The 18360-nt window shown below is 37.5% G+C and overlaps 1 protein-coding gene across 12 annotated transcripts in view; it reads right to left on the bottom strand.

Moving 5' to 3' along the window:
* Dop1a (DOP1 leucine zipper like protein A) overlaps positions 1 to 18360 on the bottom strand; it is a 110274-nt gene that overhangs the window by 40803 nt on the left and 51111 nt on the right. For all 12 annotated transcript variants that reach the window (XR_005284753.1, XR_005284751.1, XR_005284757.1 and 9 more), the window contains 10 exons: positions 18201 to 18310; positions 17083 to 17191; positions 15354 to 15474; positions 14288 to 14407; positions 12566 to 12680; positions 11350 to 11583; positions 4682 to 5300; positions 3812 to 4086; positions 2536 to 2688; positions 803 to 900 (listed from right to left, as the gene is read on the bottom strand). Coding sequence is in view for 4 of the 12 variants with exons in the window: in XM_038323954.2 (XP_038179882.1) it covers positions 803 to 900; positions 2536 to 2688; positions 3812 to 4086; positions 4682 to 5300; positions 11350 to 11583; positions 12566 to 12680; positions 14288 to 14407; positions 15354 to 15474; positions 17083 to 17191; positions 18201 to 18310 (1954 nt within the window). In the remaining 8 variants the exon portion in view is untranslated. The remainder of the gene's footprint in view (positions 1 to 802; positions 901 to 2535; positions 2689 to 3811; positions 4087 to 4681; positions 5301 to 11349; positions 11584 to 12565; positions 12681 to 14287; positions 14408 to 15353; positions 15475 to 17082; positions 17192 to 18200; positions 18311 to 18360) is intronic.

Raw genomic sequence — 18360 nt, 5'->3', positions numbered from 1 at the left:
TATTTTTGAATCTATGGGAGGGGGTGCACGCTGGTAGTGCTTTCAGTTAAGGCAGAGGATTGAGAATGGCTGACTAGTATTTCAACAGTGTGAATATAGATTCAAGAAGGCTGGCTGCCCTCTGTATTTCTACCATCATACAATGACACTTGGCACATAAAAGGGATTTAATGATCAGTGGTCCAATGTCTGAAAGTAAGAACACTTGGTTCTCTACACATCAGAAATGAAAATCTACTGGCTAGGTAACACTACCAAGTTGGTGCGGGAGAATTGTCTGTAATCTGTCAATCATGTTTTAAATAAACGCTGATTGGCCAGGCAGGAGGTAAAGGTGGGAAAACCAGACAGGAAGTAGAAATGATGTAATGAGAACAGGAGAATTCTGGGAAGGAGGAAGGTGATTCCTCCCACTCCTGCCCAGATCCCCGAAGCAGGATGTGATTTACAACCACTGAAAAAAGGTACTGAGCCACAAGGCTAACATAGATCATAAAAATGGGTTAATCAAGATGTGAGAGTTAGCCAATGAGAGGCTAGAGCTGATGGGCCAATCACCTTTATAACTTATAGAAATCTCTGTGTTATTTCTTTGGGGCTTGCCAGCTGTGGGGTACCAGGCGGGACAGAAACCCAAACAAGCAGGCCTGGCCCACTTAGTTACACCAAGTATTTACTGTAACTTTGATTTTTCTAAAAAACGAATAAATTCTCATCTCCTGTTCTATTCTGACAGAGACTTCCAGAAAAGACAACAAATAAGACAACCAACAGTAAGATGGGAACATAAAATGTAGCCAACCTGTCAAAGGAACGTGCAAAAGATGACTTATTTACATGGAGATCCCTTGTTAGATGCCAAAGAACTGCAAACTTCGCATGTGCTTCCATCCTTATTTTCTGAGAAAAACGGGAGATTAAATTATTTTCTTCTTAACTGAAGATATTAAGTGATTTAATAAAATGACTTAATAATAAAATCAGTGTATAACTTTTTACAAGTACCAAGTTTAATGGCCACAGTACTCAAGTACACACTGCAATGAATTTTTAGTATGTTACATAACTTGGAAGTAGAATCAAACAAAATATTTGTATATAGACAAATAACCTAAAGGGTCACTTGTGCTGGTTAGTTTTTACTGTAACTTGATACAACCCTGAGTTATCAGGGAAGAGGGAACCTCAAATAAGGAACTGCCTAGATCAGACTGGCTTGTGGACATGTCTAAGAGGCCTTGGAGGGCCTAGCCCCATTGTAGAATCATCCCTAGGCAGGTTGTTGTGGGATATATAAGAAAATGAGGTAAAGGTGGGTATAGTGGCACACACCTGTAATCCTAGCACTCTAGAGGCAGAATCTGGTGAATTTCTGTGAGTTCTAGGACAGCCAGGGTTACAGAGAGACACTGTCTCAAAAAAAGAAGGAAAGAGAGAAGAAAGGAGGAAGACATAAGCACTCACAAGCAGGCTAGCTAGCTAAGTATATGCCTGTGAGTAGCCAGAGAGCAAGCTATAAAGCAGTGTTCTTCCATAGTTTTTTGTCATTGTTCCTGTGCTGACTTCCCGCAGTGATAGTATGATCTAGAAGTATCAGACAAATAAACCTTTTCCTCTAAGCTGGTCTTCATCATTATGTTTTATTACAGCAACAGAAACCAAACTAGAACATCACCTTAACTCAAAAAATACTTGAGACTTTTATCGATGTGACTGCTGATTGTATAACAGAAAACAATGACAGCTAAAGACATGCAGGCCATTATATCATGCACATACAAAACATTTCCTTCTTTTTAGATAAAACAATTAAGTTTAAAAAATTATTTTCTCTCAGGAAAATAATCATACTCAAATGAATTTCTAAAAAAACATGTATTTTAAATTTAGTGAAAATATGGTGTCAGCTTTTTACACTCGTCCTCAAATATTTATAAAACCCTTCAAGCAATTCCCAACCAATAAGACTTTAATTGTTAAAAAAACTACCTACAGGGGATAAGTTAGAAGAGTGCTTGCTTTAACTATAAGCTTAAGACATGATTTTCCTATGATGCTTGTATTTATACATTAACCAAGAGAAATATTTAAAAGTCAATATTGTTTGAATTTTTTCAGGGATGTGTATCTTTTTACTCAGAACTTATAAGAAGTATTCTTAAAAAGGAAATGTTGTGTTAAAAATAATAGGTTATTATTTGTTATATATTTATACATAATGTAAAACAGAAAATGAAACACAAGATTTGTTCTAAAATTTGATTTCTGAACAATTTTGAAAGACTATGGTAGGGCACAAATTAGAATTTGACACAAATTAGAATTTAAGAATTTTTTAAAAGAACAAACACTATTACATTTAACATTATGTTCTTTATTATTATTTATTCTGATATGAGGTATAATAATTTTCCTAGAGAGGTCCCTTAATTTATCTTTTGGCAATATGTGCTTAAGTGTGTGTGTGTGTGTGTGTGCGCGCGCACACACGCACACGCACGCGAGCCCTCCTATGTGTGCAGGATAAGGACTTACCTTATCTTTGTGGGTTAACTGCTGACTTATAACGTCCTCACAGATGCTAGAAGAAGGAACCAAATTATGTAATTGATAAAATAATTCCACACTCTTCTGATGGTGCTGAGGTGTCCCGTCTCCCATCTGGTCCCATAATGTCAAGGCTACATGCTACAGAAAAGGATGTGAAAGTGACTGATTATATAATCTTTATAAAAGCAAAACTCAGCTGCTCTCTTTCTGGCTAACTGAACATTAGAATCTTTTTATAATACATTAAAAAAACTTTTCTGTTTAGACTTATTTCACGAGGGTGTTTTGCTTGCATGTATGTGAGTGCACCACATATCTGCCTGGTGCCCATAAAGGTGAGAAGTGGTGCTGCGTCTCTTGGCACTGGAGTTACAGAGAGTTGTGAATTCCACTCAGTGCTGGGAACTGAACCTGGGTTCGCTGCAAGAACCGTAAGTGCTCTTAGCCATTGAGCCAACTCTCTGGCTGATACTCCTTTCAAATTCTTCTAAAATCAGCAATGTAACAGGCAGTTTCTCCATGGCCTAGATAAAAACTCTCGATTACTTTACTGGTGTTTAATGAAGTAACACCAGAATATAGTCTGATACATTCTCACATATTGCAGAATAAAATACTCAAATATCTAAGAACCTGTGAGGGTTTTCTCCCTCTTCTCTAGTGCTGAGGATTGCAAAATGGCCTCATGTATGTTAGGCAAGCACGCTATCACTCAGCTACATCCCAAGTCCATGGAGTTTTCTGAAGTCAGATTTAGAGCTCCGTGTGCTATCAGAGTCTTTGATCTATGCCACTGATAAGAAGACAAGAGTCTTTAGGGCTTACCATAATATTATAGAATCTACTCTAGCAGGAGGAAGTATCGGGTAGGGGGTAATGACTTGAAATTGACTCTAAAAACCCCGGAATGTATAAAGAATCCACCTGTAGGAGGCAGTGAGCTTAAAGATACTTGATGTTCTCTTGGAAGGCATCTGTACCATTATGGTAAAATCAGACTGTGCACTATTGGTCCTGAGGGGCACCGTGCACCAAAGGTAATCAAACACAAAATCAGAACAACCTGCCATGGAGTTTTAGAAAAGGGTTTACTCTATTAAAAGAAGCATAATATCCACTTATTACAGAAATATCTACCATATAAATGGGCTTTCTTCTTGTTTAGTTGAAACTCTTTCCTTTCTTACTTCAGTGCCCCAAGTCAAGCATCATATATGCAAACATTCTTAGCCATGTACAACCTGGATTTCTTGGAATTTACCTTGAAAAATTCAGTCTTCTCAGCTATATACCTCAGATTGCCCTGTGTTAGGGGAGGTCTAATAACTACAGCTACTCTTCCTTGGTTTGGACTTAAGGGTTGAGCAGGTTCCATGCTGTTGATACTTTCCCCAGTGACCATGGCAACAGACTGAGTCAGTCCCACTAGGTCCATGACCAGAGACACAGCAACACTCTGAACACTGAAATCACTTGCTTGGCTGCAAGCGCTCATCAGAGTCTGGAGCCACTGTGGAGGATGTGCATGTTCACAGTCTGAAACAAAAGACAGCATGAATCAGTTCATGTAGATTTAAGTTAATTTCCAAATGACAACGCTACTTCAGGCCTTGATCTTTTAAAATCACGGCTTCTCAAATAGTCTTTATAACTTTGAAAAATAAGGCAACAATAAGAATTTCACAAACTTTTTAAAAATATATACTTTCATATGCCAAGTAATATAATCTAACTTCCTATCTTTAGAAGCACCTTATCAACAAATATTATCTAATGCCTACTGTCCTACAGGAACACATGTGATGTCATAGGAGAGAAGTGAAATTGTTACATTGTTTCTCCCAGACTTTTACTTCCAGTTTCTAGCTTTTAAGCAAAATGTGAAAGCCATGGAAATCACAATCTCCTAACAGTAACTTCCCCATAATGAGTGGATTTCATTCAGTCTGAAGAGATGGCACAGTGAGAAAAGGCACTTGCCACCATGCCGGATAACCTGAGTGCAATCCCTGGAAACTACATGGTGAAAGGAAAACCAACTCCCATGGGGTTGTTCTCTAACACATTCACACATGCACACACACAGACACTGCATAAAATACTAAAATATAAATAGCAGAAACAATCTTACCAGTGTCAAGTTTCTCAGAATGTAACTCTGAGGTATGGTTTCCCTCTGCAATATAGACTGGGAAACTTGAGCACTCTAAGAAGAGCTGACAGGCAGCAAGGAAGGCAGAAAGGTATTCTTTTGAAGTTTTTGGTGTATGTATACTTCTTTCTTTTGCATCCCCTTGGGAATCCCTGTCCCATTTTGAAGTGTCTCTTTGAAATCGATGGACATCTCCCTGATGGTCAGCAGCCAAAGGCTGAGAAAGGGAGTCACTGTGAACGATGTAGAGGTTAATGAGTCTGGAAAGAAACTGCTGGACATACTCCAAGCAGCACTGCATCGCAGTCTTTTGTGCTGCCTTCCCACTTCGAGCTGCTGTACCCTGAGTGAAGGTGGAAGGTGGCTGGATAACAGTTTCTTCAGATCCCACTGTGGATGCTGTTTCTGTCTCTGAAGACGTGCTGCCAATTGGGATGGTAGCTGTACCCTGTCCGTTCAGCTCTCTATCAAGATCATCAGTTCGGTCTGCTTGATACTGTATAAACTCAGTGAAGCCACTTTCTGATGATCGACTACTTGGTGGGTTTTCTCCATCTTCAAATACTTCAGTAGGATTTTCCACAGAAACTGATGATACCTGATGATTTTAAACAAAGTGAAAGGTTGAGTAGGAACATAGATACTAAGGACTAGAAAGGGTGATCTTTTCAGAGAAAGCTATAGACTACTTATATACAGCTTAAGTTTACACTAGAATCAAAGCATTTCCTACATTGACTAAAGTTTCTGATAATCAATAGCAAACAGTAATAGGGTTCCAAAAAATACAAGAAGATAAACTCATTCACCAAGTACTTATCATTCATTGTGTCATAAAATAAGGCTGGCTTTTTTTTTTTTAATGACTTGATTTTTCAGACAAGGTCTTGTCATGTACCCAGGCTCAATTCTACTTCAAACTCTCCTGTCAGGAGTAGAGACATGTGCCACCACACTTGTTAGGGTCCTAAGGTAAACATACATATATGTATAAATCTTTAGGATCTGTACCCTTGTTTCAAACGACTATTTTATCTTCTTCATAAAACAATCTTTTGTAATGTCTAAACAATGTAAAGAATGAGAAATACAAGATTAAAAGTCTTCCCATCCTCGAGGAGGGGTGGATGTGGGAGCAGCGAAGTATATATTTTAATTATGGGAGCCATTTTAGGGTTGGCAAGAGACTTGACTCTAGAGGGGTTCCCAGGTGTCCAAGGAGATGTCCCCAGCTTGTTCCTTGGACAGCAGAGGAAAGAGTGCCTGAACTGGCCTTGTCCTATAGCCACACTGATGATTATCTTGCATATTACCATAGAACCTTCATCTGGTAAGGATGGAGATAGAGACAGAGACCCACATCAGAGCACTGGACTGAGCTCCCAAGGTCCTAATGAGGAGCAGAAGGAGGGAGAACATGAGCAAGGAAGTCAGGACCGCGAGGGGTGCATTCACCCACTGAGACGGTGGGACAGATCTAATGGGAGATCACCAAGGCCAGCTGGAATGGGACTGATGGAGCATGTGATCAAACCCAACTCTTTGAATGTGGCTGACGGTGGAGGCTGACTGAGAAGCCAAGGACAATAGCGCTGGGCTTTGATTCTACTGCATGGATGGGCTCTGTGGGAGCCTTGTCAGTTTGGTTGCTCACCTTCCTAGACCTGGGGGGAGTTGGGAGGACCTTGGACTTCCCATAGTGTAGGGAACCCTGACTGCTCTTTGGCCTGGAGAGGGAGGGAGTGGAGATGTGGGTGGAGGGTAAGGGAGGGAAGTGGGAAGAGGGGAGGAGATGGAAATTTTTAATAAAAAATATTAATTTAAAAAAAGATTAAAAGTCTTGCATTTTAAGTATTATAAATAAAATCTAATAGAGGATGTGTTTGGGACCACATGAATGAAAATCTCTGTTGAAGTATGTCAAGTGTCATTGCATGCTGTTACACCTAGATTCCTTCAGTGAAGAGTGCTCAGCTCATATGTTCAGATCATGGATTAGGCAGCAGGGCCAACCTGAACAGTTTAGAATCTAGAAAGAGACAACGGTAATACAGACAAATGACCATTTCTGGACTAGGGGCAGAATCAAGTATTGTCTGGTTTTGTTTAAATAAAGTTGTGCATTCCCTTGAATGTGTTCCATGTCTGCAACAGAGGATAATCTGAGTAAGATCATTAGAATATTATCTTTTTAATGCATGAATTAAGTACTTCTACTTAAAGCTGGGCTTGACCCAGTGTTTCCTGCTTTAGTGAATGACACCATCATCCATTAAAGCAAGGAAGATGAAAGCCTACAAGTCATAGTATTTTCTCCACACCTTCCTTTTTTCAACTTGTCTTATACCCACATCAGTAAGGTGGCTAAGGGTGTGAGTTCTAAGTCAGCTAGGTATGTGCCATGAACTTTTAGTCTTCAAACTTCGGGTTCCGAATTTGTGCACATCAGTGTCCTCTTATCTGCAAGGGATACACACACACACACGTGTGTGTGTGTGTGTGTGTGTGTGTGTGTGTGTGTGTGTATGTATGTATTCTAAGAGCCGTAGTAGATGCCTGAAACTGTGGTTGGTACTGAAAACTTCATAACTGACTTTTTTCCTGTTCATACAAACTAGTGGGGTTCTCAACCTGTGGGTTGTGACCACCACAGGGTTTGCATATCAGATATCCTGCATATCAGATATGTCTATTATGATCCATAACAGTAGAAAAATGAATGTTATGAAGTAGCAACAAAATAATTTTATGGTTGGGAATTACTACTATATAAGGAACTATTTTAAAGGATCACAGCATTAGGAAGGCTGAGAACCAGTGATATACACAGACCCATGATAAGGCAGCACAGGAAGAAATGTTTAACAACATTAATCATATAGAACAATTCTAATAAAATAAGACTAACATGATTGTGGATCTCTCCCAAAATATCTTATTATATCATAATCCTCTTTCTTAAGATGATGTGACAGTATGAGGAGAAGTGAGATGAATGGCGCAGGCTCTTGGTTGCAGTATTAACACTGCTACACACAGACAGAATCCACCTGATAAGAAAGGGGGCGATAGATACCAGATTGCCTATCCCACAAAAAGGAATGCTTTGCATGTTGAAGAGGACAGCGCATGATTCCATCAATGTACAAACAACAGCAGCAAAGAATTTAGAACTTGTAAATTATAACTAGTGTTTTCCACATAAAACATTAGGTTGGCCATTGACTACTCACTGGCAACTGAAATTATGGAAATGTGAACACTCATAAAAGGACTACTATAACAACTTTCTACATTTTACAGTTAGTTTAAGGATTTAATATAGAGGAAACTGGCAGAGTGCCTAATGCCCAGCAAGCACACAATGTTAGTGATCACTCATTATCCTTAGTTATTTTATCACTAGTGTTTTTTAAATTTTGCTCCTATATGTATTTCTTCTTTTTCCCATATCTTGATAGCCCAACTTAACACCACCTCTCACCTGCACTACTGCAGGTCTCCCCAAATCCATTTTTGTTTCTCAGATCCATACTCCACACTGCAGCCATAGTAAGTTTCTAAAACATGTATCTTATTTTGGCACTTGCCTTTTTCCCCTTCTTTGTCTTCCCATTGCTCCTAAGACAAAGAATAAAAGCCTTAGTATTGCGAACAAGGCTCTGTTAACCTGGCTCCTGCCTCTCTTATAACTGCATCATCAAGTGCACAGAGTTCCTTTCTGCCTTAGGGTCTTTGCCACTGTTTTTTCCTGTCATGTTCTTTCTCTTTTCATACTTCTTCACCCCAACAATTTCTCTAGGGCTCCACTTCAAGAAGCAGTCCCCGACTCCTACGTATGCCAAGTCACCCTCTTATCTGCCCTCCATCCTACCTCCAATTTGGCCCTACACTAATCATTATCTATATTAACTATAATTAAATGTGTAATTGCTTGTTTTATATAGATTGTACAGTTAGTTCATAAAAGATACTGAATGAACAAAGTAATTTTTCTGTTTCAAAGACAGAAAACTTACGTTCAAGCTGGGCATGGAGGCACACACCTTTAATCCCAGCACTCAGGAGGCATAGACAAGAAGATCTCCGAGTTCGAGGCTAATCTGGTCTACAAAGTGAGTTCCAGGACAGCCAAGGCTATAAACCTTGTCTCAAAACCAACCAAACAACAACAGAAAGAAAACTGAATTTCAGGGAGTTTAAAATAAACTTGCCCAACGCTGCAGTAGAAAAGCTAAGTTGTTAACACAGATCTTTGGAGAGGGAGATTTTCAACTCGGTTATTTATTATTATTTTTAATGTGACCACAGTATTACTATGTACTGTACAACTCTTCATATTATGGTGTCAGTCTATAGTGGCTAGCAGATTGAACTCATTTGCTTATTATTCTCCTTTGAAAGGTTATTTACCATCTAAAATGATTAGTTTTTACAAAAGATGACTCATTCAGATAATAAAATTATCATTAGCTTATTCCTATTTATTTTTATATTAATACAAAGGATGATAGTAAGGTAATAGAACTGAATCTATAAATCCAATTAAACTTGCATACGTGAATAATATTTATTGGTTTAGATTATATTATGTGGCTATATAGTTTTTTATGATAAATTTCTTTCTAAAAATAGAAAGGGTATTTAGGCCATTTGAGTAGATGCCCAATACAAAACTATTATAAAAAATAAGTGCCAAGTGGTCAAACTAGGCTCACTATTATTAAAGGCAGCAGCCCTTCACATACATTTCAAAAAACATGGTCTCAGCCTGAAAATATTATCAACTTTCATATATCTAAGATTATACAACCGTGCTTCAGGAAAAAAGATTGGAAAAACATATATGGCTAAGGCGCATGAAAGAAGAAGGAAGGATGAACAGAAATATGAATGGATATGGGAGTTATAATCAATGTTATATCATAATTTAGACTGTATTATTTAACTGTCCTGGATTTAACTGAACAGAGTCTCATTTACCATACCTATGATCATCAATACAGGCTTTCAGATAAGCATGAATTTTTCACATACGGAACATGTTACTGAAAAAATGGTAAGGGTGTGTCCCATAAGTTTCATTCAGCTTATTATCAGTTAAACGCTTTTTAGTTTTATTTCTAAGAAAAATCTTAGAGCACCATGTAAGGACAGTCCCACGAAAGGGCTTTCCTACCATGGTAGAGACAGAATATATTATACATACATGAAGAGCAGGTTGGAAAGGACCAACTTGGAAAGCAGGCTAGTTTTAGTTTATGTAGAATAACCCCAAATATATTTAAAATGATCAAATTTCATTTCATTATGAAGGATACATTAGTACAGAATAAGAAAAAAAGGTTTCAGGATTAACTACTGCTGGGAAAGGTTGTACATACCATCCTCAAATTTTATTTTGCAGAGGAGAAAAATAGGTTATTCAAGGAAAAGGGACAATTATATAATCACACAATTACAGACAACAAACCTGATTCTCTAGAAATTTTCAAATACTTATATTAACATAGTGCCAATGTGATTACATTTAATGTAATTAGCATATAATTCAATTGAAAATCTCCACTCATACTTTACTAGATTGAATTGTTTCATTTATTTATTATGCAAATGTGTTTGTGTGGGTGTGTATGTGGAAGTCAGAGCACAACCCTTAGAGTCAGTTCTTCCCTTTTACCATGTGTGCTCTGGGGATGAACTCACGTCATCAGACTTGACAGCAAATGCTTTTACTCACTGTGTCAGTCATCTTACTGGCCCTACTAGATATTTCAGTGTAAGCCTGAAAGGAATTAAATCACTGATTTTTCTATTAAAATTTCATTGGTATTAAAGTATGTTATTGGTATGAAACATTAAAATTATGTATTACATGCTTAGATATTATAGATATATGTGTGAATATGTACAAAGAGAGTTTAGTTTTACTCAATTTCAAAATATTGAACATATGGATACTTTAAAATTTTTAAAAAAGATTATAGATTACAGGAAAATCATGCCAAAAATTTGGTGCAGTGAAAGAATCAATAAAATTTATACAAAGGCCTGTTACCCAGACAATAGGTAATGCTTTTATGTTTACTAGATATTTCACACTGTAGCTCATATGACTAAGGCATTCAATTTTTAAAACTAAAATAAAAAAGATAACATAGCTATTATCAAAAAAGCATGCTTATAAAAACTTGAATATGACTAAATTGTCTTATATAAATTTTACAAAACCAAGAATTCCTGCTAAAAGTTTGGTAATTGCATAAACATACTCTAAAAATAAACAGTTCAGTGTACTTTGAAGACAGCACAAAAAAGTAAAGGATAAAATTTGTTTTCATGATATCAATTTTATATACATTACATATTGAAATGATAATATATTTGTTATAGTTGGCTAAGTAAAACAATGCCATCAGCTTCTTTTTAATGTGACAAAAAATTCCTAAAATTAGATGTCATATTATTTTACTTCTACTCTAAAGTACTGACACAGAATATCAACTATAACGACCATTAACAAGATTCTATTGCCAAAGCAGTTTGATCTTGGAAAGATTCACTGATATTTAAACAACTTAACTTAAAAAATGTTCTGCACTAAAAAACATAACTGATCTGATACTAAGAACCCCAGCTAAAATTACCTTTTTGTCTTCCCATTCTTTGACTGTGCTGCTCTGCCCACTTGGAAACTGTACCACACCCCCAGTGCCAGCAGATAACAGTGGGGGCTGGACTTTGCTAAGGATCTTTGAGCAGAGCTTCAAAGAATCTGTGAGCTCAGACAAGCGTAATGTCTGGAGATGGCTTGTCAAGGCAGAAATCATCCTGAGCAGTAACTGGGGCAAGTGTTCTGTCTGGATTTCAATATAAGTTTCCTGAAAATAAAAGAAAATTAGAAAGATTTAATGTAATATACAAAAGCTATTTTATTTTAATTCATACAAGCAAGGCTCTATATTTGCTTATGTTTTATGGTATCATGCTCCTAAGAGCTCATAAGCATTTTCATACTGATGACTCAGAAAATGTGCACTAAACGTCTGGAGTAGGCTCCGGGGTGAAGTGCTTGCTGTGCAAGCATGAGGATCTGAGTTCGGATCCCTAGCACCCACTGAAGCCAGGTGAGGTGGTGCATATCTGCAATCCCAGTGCTAAGGACAGAGAGACAGGCAGGTTCCTGAGGGCCTGCAGTCAACCAGTCTAGTCTAACTGGCAAGCTCCAAGGACCCAGTCTCAAAAAGTAAGGTGGAGAGTGATTCAGGACAACAACCACTTTCAACTTCTGGCCTCCACAGGTACAGATATCATCCATAGGACAAGGGCGTGGTCACAAACCCTCCCACCCCCCAATTTCTTAATCCAAGTGCTTCAAGCATTATATAATTAGATACCCCAGTTTTATGAGCTATATTAATAACATTCTAATGGAAGTGAATAAAATCAGTTAAAATAAAAACAGGCTGAATGCCATACCTGACACAGCACCCTCATACTTCTAGTAGGCTTCAAAATGAGAAAGCAAAGAGTTGAGGAGAGAAAACACAAGGGAAAACATTTCCAACGATCTTCATATAATTGAAAGCATTGTTAACAAATTTAAACGTAGCATCAGAATTCCACCCAATAAACATAAGATTTTACAACATGCAATTGGGAAGTAGATTCCATGTATTCTATACACAAATGCCAAGGCAAAAAAAAATGTTTAGAAGATGTTATGGAGAAAAGCTATGCCAAAGGAAAAACATTTAGTTTTAAAGATGGAATTTTTCTGAAGATGACATTTATATTAAACATAAAATATATAAACTATGCTCTTTAGATTCCGTGTTTTTCTTTTTACCAAGATAGTCTTACCAAAGAGACAATATCCAACAAAAAGTCCACCAGTAAGCAGAAATTGGTCAGCTGTAACTCAGATGAGTCACTACTGTCTCCAGGCCCAACCTGAAGTCTGGCATGCAGTGTTCTCCTAAAAGGAAAACAATTGACTTTATCAAACACACTATCACATGATAGAAGACATGTGACTATAACCCTGTCTTAACAAATAAGACTCAAGTCAGGATTGGGACACATAGAAATGTTTATTCCTGTTGCCCCAGAACACCACCACATTGCTTTCAAGAAAACATCTCAAAGTGAGGTCCCTGAAATGCCTACTCTGGATTCTATATGTTCTGTATATAACACACTTGTTGAGATTTGCACTGCTGTCACCATGGATATGTCTCCAAGTAGAAATAAATGTTTGTTTATTTGAGTTCTAAACTGAGACACTTGGTTTACAAGTGTTTTTTTCTGTGTTGCTGTTATGCCAACATATATTCTTCATATCTGGAATGTAACTCTCCTTCAAGATCTGAGAACAAACATATGTTTTACAGCAAGTCTCTTTTGATACAAGATGAAACCCAAGAAACATCGATATTAATCCATATTAATCCTACTTGACCAAACACTGCCCTACACTCTCAAGATAAAATTGTATCATACTTGATTAGCAAGAAACAAACAGGTACAGAAATAAATAAAATCAATGAAAGTATGAGGATAGCAGATTCTGATGTGGGGTTTGAGAGAGTCAAAGTAAGATAAGCGACCCCTCTATAGGATCATTCCAGAAGAACAAAGGAGGTAGGATATGTAAAGAATAGCACAGTGAAGGCTCAGCAGCACAAAAGGTGGTGAATGTTTAAGAAATAATTCAGGTTGGCTCAAGAAACATGGATGTGTGTTGTGAATATAGATCAGTACAGAAGGGTGGGTATACGTGTAGAAAACACAAGGTGGGTAAGATACTCATAATTCCTTTACATCCTGACACCTTACCTACGAGGCATTTTCAACTTTTAATCTATTCCTGGGGCAGACATGTGCATATCTTACTTGTCCCACTATAAAGTCCTTGAGGTCAGTGACTGGCTAATATGCCTAGCACATGCTTTTCAGTTGTGTTCTCAATATCTGCCAACTGGACAAGCAAGTAAATCCCCAAATTCTTAAAAAGATTCATAGACAAATATATTTCTAAATTCTTCTAGACTCAAGATTGGACATGCCTACTTTTGATTACATGTTTCTCATGCTTTAGAAGTTAACTAGGGCGTGAAAGAGCTGGGTTTGGAGTCCAGATAGAGATTTCACTCTGCTTCACTAGCACTCTAGGGATTTCAGACTGTTTCAGGCTTTCTACCCTAAGGGGCGGCGTGTTTATTATTGCTTATCAGTTACCAAATGGGATGTTCTAAGTCTCTAAAAACACACAGTGGGCCTATTGATAAATGGAAATAGTTCTGTGAGAATGTGCTGATGCAGACTGCTATCTTTTCCACAGGGGGCTGCTGCAAGCCAGACACAGGAACTCTATGCTGGGGAGTGGATCATCATTTCTAAGCTTCTTTCCAGATCTAGGACTATATTAGCAATGATTTTTACATCCTGGATTGACAAAATAAATTTAGATCATGGGTAAATAATTAACAGTTTTCGGTAGGAAAAAGTATAAAAGAACATTTTAAAAGCTAAATGTTAGCTTTGAATGTTATTGGACTACAACAAATGAAGCTGTTAACTTACCGACAACATTCTTCAAACCAGCGTGCAATGTAATCCCACATATAATAAGGTTCAAAGGAATTAAAAAGAAGATTCGCAGTTTTAATCAGCTCAGCTGTTTTCTTGTTTTCCCTTAATTTACTAAAAAATAAAAGAAACCAAAAAATTAAAAATATTAATATTTCTTTCAAAACAGAGTGCAGTATTACTGGGGTAGTACACATTATTACACACTGCTAGAATATTGTCTAGTATCAGGAAGACTGCAATGGTGACATAATCTATTCTCACTCTTGGAGCCAAGTGTCTTTTTTACTTACTAAGTCATCTCATCAGTCCAAATACTCAATTTTCCAAACTGATATGATTAAGAAACATTCAACTATCAAATGGTGATTACTCTCTTGTTTAAAGTACCTGCCTGGACTGAGCTCCCAAGGCTCAAATGAGGAGCTGAAGGAGAGAGAACATGAGCAAGGAAGTCAGGACCGCGAGGAGTGCACCAACCCACTGAGACTGTGGGGCTAGTCTAATGGGAGCTCACCAAGGCCAGCTCGACCGGGACTGAAAAAGCATGCAATCAAACCGGATTCTCTGAACGTGGCGGACAATGAGGGCTGACTGAGAAGCCAAGAACAATGGCACTGGGTTTTGATCCTACCGCATGTACTGGCTTTGGGGGAGCCTAGTCTGTTTAGATGCGCACCTTCCTGGACCTGGATGGAGTGGGTTGGACCTTGGACTTCCCACAGGGCAGGGAACCCTGACTGCTCCTTGGACTGGAAAGGGAGGAGGAGGAGAGTTAAGGGAGGGAGAGGGAAATGAGAGGTGGGGAGGAGGCGGAAATTTTTAATAATAATAAGAAAATTAATAAAAAAAAATAAAGTACCTGCCTGAATAGTGAGTGCAATTATGGTATTTCATACTATGAATGTGATAATTTTATTCATTGTAATATAAACTTTATAGTAAGATCATAACCATTACTAATAATCATATTATATTAATTTATTTTACTAGAGTCCATTTCATAAGCATTAATAATTGAGGTCATTTTTATGTCATGCTTAATTTTTTAGCAATCTACCTGCTTAACTGAGCATGGTCCTTGCTGAAGGGTGGTTCCATCTGAAGATCCAATTCTGCTTTACATTGAGAATACAATGTTCTAAACACTTCAATTAGAACATCTTCTAGAATTACAGGTCCTAAAATTAATATTCAACAAATTATATGCAGCAGTTATTTAGGGTTAGCAAATCATGATGACCTGAATAGTCCAATTAAAGTATGCTTTGAAAAAAGCACTTTATGAAGAGATTTCCCAGCCCCCAAAGCTAAACTTTTGAAACATGATCCAATAATAAGTAATGGGGTAAATGTTTAAGTATAGAGTCACATTATTAGAAATGACCATAATCTAGAAAATTGGTTAAATCTCTGTTACCTTGGACAGGCAGACTCGTTAATTTTTGAGTCTTAGTTTCCTAATCCCAAATGAGGAGAGGAGAGTATAACTAGCTTTATGGGACAGTCTTTTTTTTTTTTTTTTTTTTTGGTTTTTCAAGACAGGGTTTCTCTGAAGCTTTGAAGACTGGCCTGAAACTAGCTCTTGCAGACCAGGCTGGCCTCGAACTCACAGAGATCCACCTGCCTCTTCCTCCCGAGTGCAGGGATTAAAGGCGGCAAGTCTTAAAGATTTAGAGAAACATCTCGAAGGTACACAATGCAGCTCTTAGAACAATTATCCAGTAGATTTTGCCACATCAAAGTTGTTGCTAAATAATGCTCAAAGTCAGAAAGATAAATTTGACTGCTTCACAGGTACCACTATCTTTTTAAAAAAGTCCCCTCAGCTTCATCACCATCACAGAAAACCTCAAAAGTGACCCTGTTGAAATTCCTGACACAAAAAATTCACTTTTAAGAGCTGGGAAACTATAGCATGTGCCAAAACACCTGAATATATTTAGAAAATTTACATACTTTATAAGAGATAATTGCCTTTTCTTAGTTTATGCTAAGTACTATAGTTCATTTTCTAGTAGATCTAATAAATAATAAACCACAGAAAGCTGATGGAGGACTCTCATTGGTTAATAAAGAAACTGCCTTGGCTTTTTGATAGGGCAGGATTTAGATAGGTGGAGTAGACAGAACAGAATGCTGGGAAGAAGGGAAGTTAGTGAGAAACCATGCCTCTCCTCTCTGAGACAGATGCCATGGAGCCAGCCGCCAGGTCATTCATGCTGAATCTTTCCCGGTAAGCCACCACCTTGTGGTGCTACACACATTACTAAATATGGGTTAAAGCAAGATGTGAGAATTAGCTAATAAGAGGCTGAAACTAATGGGCCAGGCAGTATTTAAAAGAATACAGTTTCCGTGTAATTATTTTGGGTAAAGCTAGCTGTTGGCCGGGAGCTGGGTGGCAGGAAGCAGCCTGCTGCTCCTTTCTACAGAAAGCAACAGCAACAAGAAGACTATGAAGGAAATATATAACTCACGTTTCTGTTCCAGTCCTCAAATTCTAAATTAGTTATGCCATTAGTTATTTCCATTTTAGAGAATGATTAAAAGGAGATGAGATGACATTGTTTAAGAAACTGACTCTGCTGTCTACAGTGTAAGGCGCAGGTCTGATGCTGACATAAACGCCAGCTACACATCGTTAACTTCAGTTAACAAACTTGAGAATCTGAGAATCTGTATCTAAAAGCACACCGCAATTTTCCCAGAGTCTTCATTCTACTATTATCACGAAACAATACAAAAGCACACGTCCGCTTATGTTTTGGGACAGCAGCATATATTACCTAGCTCAGGTTTGTCCAATAAGCTGATTAAAATCCGAAAAGGTTTTAGATCTTGCATGAGAGTGCTTTCTTCTCCAAATCCATTCACTTGTAAGATTCCTACCATGGCCTTAAAAAAAAAAAAGCATACTAATAATTTAGGAACTAGTATTTTTTAAGAACTATTTCTACTATTTTTAACTATATCCATGAAATGTAGATTCACATCCCTGAACTATTTTGACTGATGTCTTCTTTCTTTGCCAGGAACAAAGATGGCAGACTCACTTACCAAGAGAAAGCAACATATTTAAATCATAAGTATTAATTTGTTGTTTATTTTTGAGAAAAGGCCTTGCTACAAAGACTGGGTTGACAAAAAATGATCCTCCTGCTTCAGTTCTCTGAGTGTGGAGCTACAAGTGCATCAATCTAGATCATGAATTTTCATTGGGGAGAAAACAAAGGAGAATCAAGAGAAGTGTACTGAGAAATCGAGAGTTGGCCATCTAGATGAAAATACTGGTTTAGGACATGAACTTCAACTATACCACCTTATCACCGAGGGGTATAGTATGTAATTCTTAGCTATTTAAAATTCAGTGTATAATTTCCTGCATTTAAAAATGCTTCAAGCTGGGCTTATGATACACACCTGTAACCCTAGCACTTTAGAAGCAGAAGCAGGCAGGTCCTAAGTTCAAGACCACGTAAGCTACACAGCAAGATCCTATCTCAAAATCAATAAGTAAATGAAAAAAAATGCTTGAGCAATTATTTGTTTTCTTGATACATTTTCTTAGAGCATTTTGATGCACCTTAAATACATATAATAGGAAATAAATGGATAATTTTAATGTTCCTACGTGTGTTGCCGTCTTACCATATCTAACCTGGAAAAGCCCAATCCAACCAAAGTTTCACAGGAAACATGGTCATGGGCACCTTTTGAAATGTTCCAACCTTCACAGAGTCCAGCTATGACCACTTTTGTGCTGCACTTGTATGTCTATTACAGTTATTTTTTGGAAGTTTTTGAGTCTTGTCCTGACTTCTTTAATTATGAATTCAATTAAAACAGGACTTTGCCAGGCTTTTTCAACAGGAATTAAGCAAAGAATAATGGAAACAGTCATTACCTGGACTAATAATTCCTTTGAAAAGGTTGTAAAATAGTAAGTGGCATGTTCTTCAGGATTACTGTGTCTTGTGCTCCTGGGTCCTATGATAGCACCGTTGTTATCAAAACCTCCATGGGAATAAATCACAAAATTAAAATGGAAGCCTTAAAACTGTTGT

The sequence above is a fragment of the Arvicola amphibius genome, chromosome 3 (genome assembly GCF_903992535.2).
Source record: "Arvicola amphibius chromosome 3, mArvAmp1.2, whole genome shotgun sequence".
NCBI classification, from domain to species: domain Eukaryota; kingdom Metazoa; phylum Chordata; class Mammalia; order Rodentia; family Cricetidae; genus Arvicola; species Arvicola amphibius.
Note: the sequence above shows the minus strand (reverse complement) of the source record. Positions and strands in the feature narration are given on the sequence as shown.